Source organism: Anabrus simplex, chromosome 14 (genome assembly GCF_040414725.1).
Source record: "Anabrus simplex isolate iqAnaSimp1 chromosome 14, ASM4041472v1, whole genome shotgun sequence".
Lineage (NCBI taxonomy): Eukaryota > Metazoa > Arthropoda > Insecta > Orthoptera > Tettigoniidae > Anabrus > Anabrus simplex.
Genome location: NC_090278.1, coordinates 88694604 through 88706704, shown reverse-complemented (window position 1 = coordinate 88706704; position 12101 = coordinate 88694604). Strand labels below are relative to the sequence as shown.

General features: G+C 40.0%; 1 protein-coding gene across 1 annotated transcript in view; it reads right to left on the bottom strand.

The window, feature by feature from the left end:
- LOC136885270 (EF-hand domain-containing family member C2) overlaps window positions 1-12101 on the bottom strand; it is a 76513-nt gene that overhangs the window by 34496 nt on the left and 29916 nt on the right. Inside the window, exons 6-7 of the mRNA XM_067157760.2 lie at window positions 11754-12000; window positions 5899-6076 (exon numbers count right to left, since the gene is read on the bottom strand). Of these exons, the coding sequence (XP_067013861.2) occupies window positions 5899-6076; window positions 11754-12000 (425 nt within the window). The remainder of the gene's footprint in view (window positions 1-5898; window positions 6077-11753; window positions 12001-12101) is intronic.

The window sequence follows — 12101 nt, the reverse complement described above, 5'->3', positions numbered from 1 at the left end:
GGGTAAGAGGCAGGCACGCTACCTTAACACCGTGGGGCCAGCATATAAAAAGAAATATATATATATTACAATTTGTTTTAAGTCGCACCGATACAAATAGGTCTTATGGCGACAATGGGACAGGAAAGGCCTAAGAATGGGAACGAATCGGCTGTGGCCTTAATTGAGGTACAGCCCCCAGCATTTGCGTGGTGTGAAAATGGGATACCACAAAAAACCATCTTCAGGGCTGCCAACAGTCGGGTTCGAACCCACTATCTCCCGGATACGAGCTCACAGCTGCGCGCCCCCAACTGCACAGCCAACTCGCCTGGTACATAAATATTTAATTCTAAATACAGTATTTTATACACAAAACTTCCCTCAGTTGAAGGTTGGCAAAATGTAGAAAGCAAAATGAAACAAATAAAATTATAATGTTGGATTATTAATAATTTTTGTAGATTACATAGTTCTCACAATGTCTTTGAACTATAAGAGTTATAACACGTAGCAATGATTTCTCAGTAATGAAACGGAACCTCATAAAGCTAACAAAGAAATAGTTTGTAGTTCCACAACATCTAAATTAAACTGTTTCCAAAATTCATAGTGAATAGTCCCTCAAGTTCCTATCATTAATCTTATCACATTAATGTCCTTCAATCCGAATTTATCTTTATAATAAATTATGGTCAGTTCATAGATCAGCTTCTTTTCCCTATCAATGTCTTTTGGCTGATCTGTGGAGATTTCAAAACAAACTGGGGGGTCTATTATATATCCCACACCCTCTGATGTAGGCTATGATGTCAATTCTCTTACCAAACCAAACCAAACCCCATGGCACTACAGCCCTTGAAGGGCCTTAGCCTACCAAGCGACCGCTGCTCAGCCCGAACGCCTGCAGATTACGAGGTGTCGTGTGGTCAGCACGACTAATCCTCTCGGCCGTTATTCTTGGCTTTGTAGACCGGGGCCGCTATCTCACCGTCAGATAGCTCCTCAATTCTAATCACGTAGGCTGAGTGGACCTCGAACCAGCCCTCAGGTCCAGGTAAAAATCCCTGACCTGGCCGGGAATCGAACCCGGGGCCTCCGGGTGAGAGGCAGGCACGCTACCCCTACACCACGGGGCCGGCCAATTCTCTTACTGCTACTGTTATCACCAAGTCTGGATTCTATATTTTGATTGGATAAAATAATTTTTGAGATGCTATGGCTGAGGAAGGATGAAACATGTACCAAAGAGTGCATGAGGTATTTTAAGATCAACTGTGTTCTAACTTGTAGGTGTGGAGTGAGGCGTATTGATTGGGTGGATCATTGAAGCAAATATGAGTTCTTAATTAAGCTGTATCAATACGGACCTATACAATGAAATTTGTAAACTGCAACAAGTGGTATGTTCTGAGCTGTCAGTGGAGAGATGGCATGGAATGACATCAGTAGATGAATAAGTTTGAGTGGTGTTTTTAAAAGTAGGAAAAATCTCAACATGAAGATAAAGTTAGAATTCAAGAGGACAAATTGGGGCAAATATTCGTTTAGAGGAAGGGGAGTTAGGGATTGGAATAACTTACCAAGTAAGATGTTCAATAAATTTCCAAATTCTTTGCAATCATTTAAGAAAAGGTAGGAAACAACAGATAGGGAATCTGCCACCTGGGTGACTGCCCTAAATGCAGATCAGTAGTGATTGATTGATAATACCTCTTTGGTAACCCTATATTTTTTCTTTCTGAAGGAATTTGCTATAAAGGACCTATCTTCTTATGCCTGGCATTCCGCAGCATCTCTCCATGAGGGCAATATCCTAAAACATGAAGAAGGGTGATTTGATTGAATCTAATGATATTCTTTCAAGAGCAAAACATGTCATTCTATATTAATAAAGTTGCTCATTTTTCAGGTGTAACACTGTAACTATATGCTTTCTCTTTCAGGTAGCTTATACATTTATTTACTCAAAGTTAGTTTCAGAAGACTGAAGAACCTAACAGTTATAAATTAACTGAGTAGAAAGTGAAAACAGATGGTTTCTTCTTCTTTCCTGGCAATATATGCACCCATAAAAGGGGCACTCCCGAGCTCATTCAGGATCGGCTCGCCTGATTCGGAGAGAGTATGTCCGACATTCTTGTACCAGATCGAATGGCGGTCTCAGCAGTTTGTTTCCATGTTGCCTTAGGACGCTCTCTTCCTCTCTTCTGCTCTTCGATGCCAAGAGCTATCTGTACTAAATTATGTTAATTTCTTCTTCTGACGTGACCAAAGGTGCGCAACTGTTTTTGCTCCATCTTGTCGTTGATGGGCACAACTTTAAAGGATCCTCCCACATGTTCACTGCGCACTTCATCATGCAGAGTGACTCCTGCCGATTATCGCTTCAGATATTAAAAAAAAAAAAAAAAAAAAGAACAACAACATGCACAAGCCCAGAATTCAGCAGTCTGGATATCTTGCAAAACAGGTCATCCAGTATGTACGCTTCGTCTAGATCTCTGAAAACCAAGAGGTGTTTGCAATCCTCTGAGTTTCTATGTACACAAAGCACATTTTTCGTTACATAGTCCTATCGTTTGACAATGCTTCTAAATGTATTTAGTGCCTCCCAAATTGTCAGAGGTCCAAGGCCGTACCCATGGGGACGGTTAGGGGGACTGAAACACCTTGTCTCCTTCAAGCTACATATAAACCATTACTCATATTACTATTCAACAAGACATAGTTTATAAATCAAATGGCTTAACTATACAGATAATGAATACCAGCTCCAAGGCTGACTCAAGAACACTTGGTTACTATTAGGACATCAACATAGTTAAACACCAACAACAGTTGTATTGTGTCATTTCAGTCTCAATTTTAAATGTGTAATCTGACTTCATCAATGTTTTAGACTTAGATTTTAAATTACGGCATACAAAATTGTATTCTTTATTGTTGGCTGTATGTAAACGTATGTTTCCATTTAGATCATGGCTGAAGATGACCCAATGAATGTAGGGTCAAAACTAGTTCCAGTTATATAGGACACTATATTAAGCTAATGGTATTGAATAGGAAGACCTTTCTCTACCCTTTGATAGTGCTCAATAGTCAATACGGACCATAATGAAATTCACACTGGGTGAGTTGGCCATGCGGTTAGGGGTGTGTGGCTGTGAGCTTGCATCCGGGAGATAGTGGGTTCAAATCCCACTGTCGGAAGCCCTGAATATGGTTTTCCGTGTTTTCCCATTTTCACACCAGACAAATGCTGGGGCTGTACCTTAATTAAGGCCATGTCCGCTTCCTTCCAACTCCTAAGCCTTTCTATGCCATCGTCGCTGTGAGACCTATCTGTGTTGGTGCGACGTAAAGCAACTAGCAAACAAAAAGCAAAAAAAAATATTCATAACCTATGAGATACTGTAAGTTATGTATTCTGGACCGTTATGGTCTCCCTCACTGGAGGACGGATGATTGTTTAATAAATCTTACTACTATATCATCATCGAGTTTCCGCTACAGGAAGCCAGGTGCAGGTGTTTATGAGCCTCTTCTAGTTCGTCCTGTCCTTCCACAGCTGATGTTCTACCTTATGCTGCCAATTAACATCATGTTTGGCAAGGTCTTTGAAAATTTGCTTTTCCCAACTATCACGAGGCCTGCCTCTGGGCCTCTTACCAACAACATTCCCTTCATAACACGCTCTTGAGGTCCTAATTGGAGCCAACCTTCTCATATGTCCACCATACTATTGTAATCTGCTTTCTTCTAAGGTTTCCAACAGGCTCCTGTCCAATCCAAGTTGTTGCCAAATACTTTCATTTCTTACTTTGTCTCTCCTTGCCATTTGGAGACATGACCGAAGGCACTTCATTTCAGTGGACTGTAGGCAACTTTGTGCACATCTAGTCAATGTTGCTGCTTCCAGTCCGTACGTTAGAATTGATACAAGATATGTTTTGTATAGCGTGAACTTGCAAGCTTGGGGAAATGAGTCATCCCAAAGTGATTGATGAACAGGGAGGTAAAATTTTGATGCAGCTTGTATTCTATTGCCTATTTCTTGGTTTATGGTGTTGTCAGAAGAAATGAAGCTCCCTAAGTATTTGAAGTTATTGATAATGTCTACTTCTTCATGTTGCACTCGCGGGTGGACTGCTTCAGGATTTCGACTCATCACTAAACCGACGGTTTTAGTTTGGCTGATGGTCACTCCCATTCTTTCAAATTCTTCTTGCCAAAGATCTAGTTTAGCTTGAACTTCTGCTTCTGTCTCACCCAACATCATCAGCAAATACAAGTGCAATCATAATTTAAGCAAATGGTGGGAGGGGGAATCCTTTTTTTCTCGGCACCCAATAAATTTAGTTGTTCATGTGGTTTCTTGTAAACATTTCACTACAACATAACTTGTACCACAAGAGTGGATCACTTCTTGTTAAATTACAATTGTCACCCGGTGCTTGGGCAAATGATACTAGCGGGTTGATGTCGAGTTGCTGCAAATGTCAAAAGTGTGTGACGAGTCCTTTTAGACAAGTTGCAACAACTGCAAAATCTCTCCTAGAAGATGAATTCAGTGTCATCAGCTAAATTATTCCTTGAATCAACAAGGCAATTATAATTACACATATACAAGGTCTCTCATATAAATTCATTGCATCTGGTAACCACATTCTGGCTGACATGAGTGAGTTCTGTCACTGTAATGTTTCTGATTTCATTCGTAATGTTTTGTTTCAGTTTCTCCAATGTGTGAGGATTTCTTCTAAACACTCTTTCTCTCAGTTTAATCTACAAGAATAAATCACACACTATCAGATCTGGAGAAAAATATGAAAATCCTCAGCCTGTTTCCAGTCATCTGACTGGGTCAGGAATGGAACGAATGAAGCCCCCATCTAGCGGCGAGGATAGGAATTGTGCCATCTGCCGAAGCCTGTCACACTCCTCTGGGGCAATGATTAATGACTGACAGATAAAACGAAGTGATACTGGAGAGTGTTGCTGGAATTAAATATGGCAGGGAAAACTGGAGTACCCGGAGAAAAACCTGTCCCACCTCCGCTTTGTCCACCACAAATTTCAATGGAGTGACCGGGACTTGAACCACGGAACCCAGCGGTGAGAGGACGACGCACTGCCACCCGAGCCATGGAGGCACTGTTAGATCTGGAGAATGAGGGGGGGGAAATAGACCAGCACTCATCACTCTGTCTACAACAGTTCTGAGATTGTAAGAAGGGAATCTTCTGCTGTATGAACAGGGGCTGTATCTTGTTGAAACTACCCATTCGATTCTTCTTCCATTGACTAATGGAAGAACGGCGTCAAAATGTCATCTTGGTACCTCTCTGCACAGCACACCAAACACTAATCTTCCTATCATAATGAGGGACTTCATAAACACCAATAGCAAGAGTTATGATTGTTCACACGACCATTAAGATGAAATCAGAATTTTTACATATGAAAATAGGGTATTGCAATGGTAACTGTCTCACCATGTTATAATAATAATTTCGCGTGGCTATTTCTAGCCGAGTGCAGCCCTTGTAAGGCAGACCCTCCGATGAGGGCGGCATCTGCCATTTGTAGGTAACTGTGTGTTATTGTTCTCACCATGTTAAAGACTGGCGACTGATGCTTGCCAGGTCGAACACGTGCAGGCTGCTTGCACGCCTCCCATACTACAGCTGCTGTAGCGGAGAGTACGAACACTGTGCGTTCGGTCTGGCTTTATATGAGATACTACTCTGTATATCACCCGTACATTAGTCTTTACTTCCTCTTTATTGATGTATTGCAAACAATAAACCAACAAAAGCATCACTTTCATTTGGACAATCCTTATAAATAATCATCTGTACCTTAACTAAACAATTCAGTGTAATTAAAAGAGGAAGAGAGAATATTTTAACTCACTTATCTTTCTTCAGAAACTTAACAAAATCCCGTTGTGGAGCAACAGGAATCATCTTCAAGCAGTGAGCAGCAGAATCATCAAATGTGCCATAGCCATTGTAAGGTGGCAGCTCTCGTTCCACCATCGGACAAGGCATTTCTTCTTTAGCCTTGGGGTGTTCAGCAGGTGTGAAGTCCTCTGTGGAAGAAATGTCCATCTGTCAAAATCACTTTTAAAAATAAAGAATTACTGTACGGGGGTGGGTTTGTTGGGCACTGGCGTAATGGGTAAATGGGGCGAGGGGAGGGAGATGAGTGCTGCTTCGGTGTGTTCATTTCCACAGTATTGCCAACCGAAACAAATGGAGAAGAGGAAGTAAACTGCCTGGGATTTGCTGATGATGGTGCTCTCCTGTCTAATAATGTTCAGGAAGCCCAACAAGAAGTTAAATCACTACAGGAAATTGGCCTCAGAATCTTCATAATTTTCCAACTCCAGTTTCCTGGGTCTAGTGTACAAGCGCTTGCCATCTCTTCCTGTCTGTATACAGTACATTTTCTGTTCCAGGACATCTGCCCATCTGGTAACAATCTCTTCCATAATTGATTTCACTATTTCTATCCAGAGTTTTCTTGGCCTTCCCCTTGGTCTTTTTCCTTGGACAGTAAGGTCGAAGTATTTTCTGGCAGGTCTCTCACTCTTCATTCTCATAATGTGTCCGTACCACTGAAGTCTACGTTTCTTTGTTACGTTGGTGATATGGACCTCACTGCCAGCTACCTTCCTGTTTACTTCATTCCTCATTTTGTCCTACTGAGTAGTTTGATTCATAGTTCTAAAGAATCTCCTTTCTGTTGCCAGAATTCTGCTGTAGTCATTGTTTAGTAGAACACATGTCTCTAAACCGTATGTGAGAATCGGTACGAAGTAGGTGTGGTACAGAGTTGTTTTTACTTTTTGTGGTATTTTGCAGTCCCAGAGTAGATTCCTGACTTGATACTTTCTGTGTCTTGATGAGTATTTCCTGCTTGACAATGCTGTCTTTAGAAATTATGCTTCTGAGGTACTTGAAGTGAGAAAATGATTCCAGTTTTGCTCCTTCCAAAAAGAGGTTTGAGTCTGTTCCTTTCCTGTTGATGGTCATTTCTCTGGTGTTTGTTTTACTTATCTCCATCTCAAATTCACTGAACATAAGTATATGACTGATAAGTGTAAAACTGTTATACCAGAATTGCTACAGCTGTGTTCAGATAGGCAATGGAAGATCATAATGGTTTGAGACAAAGAGCCATGTCCAACAAGGAAATGCCCTATCACCACTCTTGTTTAAAATAATAATGGACAACATCATAAGGTCTAGCAAGAAAATGGACAGCAGACCAAATGCCCTGGTATTTTCTGATGATGTGCTGTTATGGGGAGAAACAGAAGCTGACCTCAGAATATCCTTTGAAAATACATTTATTTGTGTCAGAGGTACAAAATATGAAACACAAAAAAAGAAGCACAAAATGGACACAAGTACACAAATATGTGTTCATCAAGTGACTTCCAAAAGTTTCCCACTTGAATTAGCTTGAATCATATCACTCATTGTACATCTGGATTGGGACAACAGACAACATAAGAGATGTTGTGTTCTTTGAAATTCGCCACAATCACATAGAACTGTCTCGGTCGTAAAATGTAACTTATATAAGTTGTTCCTTGTTCTTGCAACTTCAGCTTGCAGTCTGTTCAGGAACTTCCAGATTGGCCAGTTCTCTGTGTGGCCACAGGTAGAGATTCCTTCAGTTCCTTCCAAATTACTAGTTCTTTTGAAAAGACATAAATCATATTAACTAACCAAACCAAACCCCCATGGCACTACAGCCCTTGAAGGGCCTTGGCCTGCCTACCAAGCGACCGCTGCTCAGCCCGAAGGTCTGCAGATTACGAGGTGTCGCATGGTCAGCACGACAAATCCTCTCGGCCGTTATTCTTGGCTTTCTAGACCGGGGCCGCTATCTCACCGTCAGATAGCTCCTCAATTCTAATCACATAGGCTGAGTGGACCTCGAACCAGCCCTCAGGTCCAGGTAAAAATCCCTGACCTGGCCAGGAATCGAACCCGGGGCCCGCGGGTAAGAGGCAGGCATGCTGCCCCTACACCACGGGGCCGGCTACATTAACTAACACTCCAGTTATAAATAAAATCATAATAGAAGAACAGGAAATCAAAATCATTCACAAATTTAAATATTTAGGAGAAATAACACATAACCTCAATGCAAAGCGGACACGGCATAGAGGAATAAATAAAATGACCAGAGCAAAATATATCACCAAAAACATGAACAGTAAAGAAGACCTCTCAATAGCCACAAAATTAAAATAGTGCAGAACATTTACACAAGCAGAAATAACATACACAAGTGAAATCATTTTCAAAACAAAAACGGAATACTCAATTTGAAAGAATAATACAGAACATGCATAAACAAGAACATTCACAAAAATGGACACTGGAGACTGGCTTCTAATGAAACAGTCTACAATGAAATGGAACCAGTAATGAGTGCAAGCAGGAAGAGACACATCTCATTCACTGCACATCTACTCAGGGCACCAGAAAACAGAACCATCAGGAATAATTATGGAACAGTAAGAGCAACATTAGATGGATTATACATATCAGGAAAGATATGAAGGAACTACAAATTACAATGGATGATTTGAAAAACAAAAGAGAAAAAATCAAGAATTCACAGACAAACAAACCAGACTAAAAACCAAGATCAACAGACGGACAATGGGACGGGTGATTTGAGATGAAGGAGAAAAAGTTAAAATCCAAGGGAATGAAGAAGTTCTGGGCTGACAGAAAACTGAAAAACCCTTTTAATAAAATTGACTAAAGTGGTCCAATGCAGGCCATAAGAAGTAAAGTACCGGTCAAAAGTTTAGGACCACATAAAAAATCATGAAATGTCATCTAGAACCTAAAATTGTTCTACTAGACCTCTGTATAAATATTTTTTTCTGAGCTCTCACTTCTAATATGATATATGTCACCTGATTTCAATGAGTTACACCAAGTATTGTAGAAGTATACATTTTTAACTGTTGGAAGGTCACGTCAGATAGTCAAAATTTTTGAAATAGTATGTACTATAATTGGTTGCAAGTATCACCACCAAGATTCTTTTGTAGACTTACCAATAGGTGATGGTCATTTTAGTATAAATATAAAAATTCCGAAAAAATGTGGCACTGATTTTTGTGCGTTTATTTTTTGTTTCAAACCAGCACTAAGTTGGTCAGTTTTTCCTTGTTCTCTTCATAGGTCTCAGTGTGAGCTATTGGCATCAGAAATGTGTTCATGGATGTGACCTGCATAGTACAAATGAAACTATCAGGGCAGATAAGTCTGACGCCGATAGCTCGTCCTGAGACCATGGGCCAAACATGACAAAGACAAAGAAACATCCACCATCTTGGCGCTGCTTTGAAACAAATAAAATATGCAAAAAAACGGTGTCGCATACTTGTGGAATTTTTATATTTATACTAAAGTGGCCCCCACCTATTTCTAAGTCTACAAAAAAGAAAAAAATCTTGGTTGTGATACTTGCAACCAATTCAAGTACTCAGCACATTATCTTACCAATTTTTTATTATTTTTTTGGTGTGACCTCCCAAGATATTAAAAATTTATAACTTCAACAGTACTTGGACTGACTCAATGAAATTAGGCGACATGTATCCTCTAAGATGTGAGAGCTCAGACAGAAAATTACAGACGTCTAGTGGCATAATTTTAGGTTATAGATGGCATTTTGTAATTTCTTCAAGCAGTCCTCAACTTTTGACCGGTACTGTAAATAAATAAATAAATAAATAAATACAACATCATCATCATATGCAATTCCAGCTGTTGGCCAGGTATGCTTGGAACAGAAGCTTCTCCATCTTCTCTTGTCTTCTCACCACTTCTCCCTCTTCACTCTTGCACAGTCCTCTCTTCTTCTCTAGACACATTCTTCCACTCCTTTTATCCACCTGTCTCTTGGTCGTTTTCCTGTTATCTCCATTTCATGCATCCTTCTCGGTATCCTTTCCTCTGTCATTCACTTCATGTGTCCATACCACCTAAGTCTAGATACCTCTACCTTGTTCTGTAGTCGCTGTTCTTTTCCTATATCTCTAACCTTCTCATTTCTCATCTTAGACAATCTCAGTCACTACTGATCTCCATTCAGGGCAGTCGCCCAGGTAGGATATTCTCTATCTGTTATTTTTCTAGCCCTTTCTTAAGTGATTTAATTTAAAAAGTTAGATTTTAGATTGTAATCTGAACATACCATTCACTGTAAAACTATTGACCTTGATCATTTTGTTCTTCTGTATTTTAATGCACGATTTTTGTAGTGTACCGGTACTGCAATCTGAATATCAACAAATTAAATTGTATCAATGTCCTTATTATAACACGCATGCACAAGCACCTTCATTATGTTCCATCATATTATAACTTTAACCCTCCCCCACCATTGGTCGATCCTGACTACGCCAATGGTTGTAATTGTAATCGTAATTTGTAAGAAAGGTAGGTGTTGGATACAGGCAAACTAGGTGCATGAATATTAAGATATCAGATGGGGAATTACTTGTAGGAAAAGAAGACGAGGCAGGAAGACGGCAGAGACATTTATTAAACAAATGTATCAAGAGAAAGATCGATCGATCGATCGATCGATCAATCAATCAATCACTACTGATCAGTATTTAGGGCAGACACCCAGGTGGCAAATTCCCTATCTGTTGTTTTCCTAACCTTTTCTTGATCACTAATACAATCTATTACTTCGGTTTCTCTATAGAGCTCATCTAGTTTTACCAGCACCATGTCCAGACCCTCTAGTTTTGGCTTAGCAGTGTTATTTTTTCAGGAATGTATAAATTATTATTATTATTATTATTATTATTATTATTATTATTATTATTATTATTATTATTTTCTTGCCGGGCTGAGTGGCTCAGACGGTTAAGGCGCTGGCCTTCTAACCCCAACTTGGCATGTTCGATCCTGGCTCAGTCCGGTGGTATTTGAAGGTGGTCAAATACGACAGCCCCGTGTCGGTAGATTTACTGGCACGTAAAAGAACTCCTGCGGGACTAAATTCCGGCACCTCGGCGTCTCCGAAGACCTTAAAAAGTAGTTAGTGGGACGTAAAAAACAAATAACATTATTTTCTTCTTCTTCTTCTTATTATTAGTTTCTGCTGCATACGTCAGAATAGGCACATAGAACGTCCTGTATTGCACTCTTTTGCTACTCTGAGGGACATCTTTGCTCCAAACCAGGCTTCTGACACTTTTCAGGAACGCTCCTGCTTATCTCCCATGCTCGATTATTTTCTTATCATTTCTTCCACTTTCCTTGAAACTTTGTACCACCCTAAGCTGTTCTCTTCCAAGCATTATCCCTCTTGTAGGTCTCTCCTTCTTTCACTATCTCGCTCTTTTTGGCATTAAGACAAAGAAGTGCTCTTTCACCTTTGCTCTTCATTGTAGTAATGGATGAGATAATGATAATAGTGGCAAAGAAAATTGGGGAAGGAAAAATGAAAGTGATGATGTTTGCAGATGACCTGTTAGTCTGGGGGAGAAAAGGAAGAGGATATTCAGGAACAGTTAGATCCATGGGAAAAAGAGGTGGAACAATAAGGAATGAATTAAATAAATAAATACAAGTAATATTAAAGTTTAAAAGGATTCAAGAAAACACCACTCTTCAAAGCTTATTAGGAAAGATTCCCAAACTCCTTTAGATGACGATGATGATATAGCGATGATGATAATAGTTGATAACTTACTCTTTTGTAACACTTACCAATACCACATCTAAGTCGATAATAATCTTTGGTGAAGGCATCACAGTCCGTGAGGATGATCTGGCGGCCATAGCAGTTGATACTTGCTCCTATTGCTAGGTCCGTCTCTGAGTAGTATTCGGTATGGTCCATACCACAGTTGAGAGGATCAGCGATAAAACGACCACCTTTGGTGAAACCAGAACTCAGTACATTGAGGACCGTGAAGGGACTATCGTGACCAAAAGCTGGTAACTCTTTAAACACCTGCAAATGAAATTGAATTTCATGAAATATCAGCTTGCTTACAATCAGAGTTGTTCCACGTGAGAAAAATAAACTGGCCACGAAAATATTTACAATAGGAC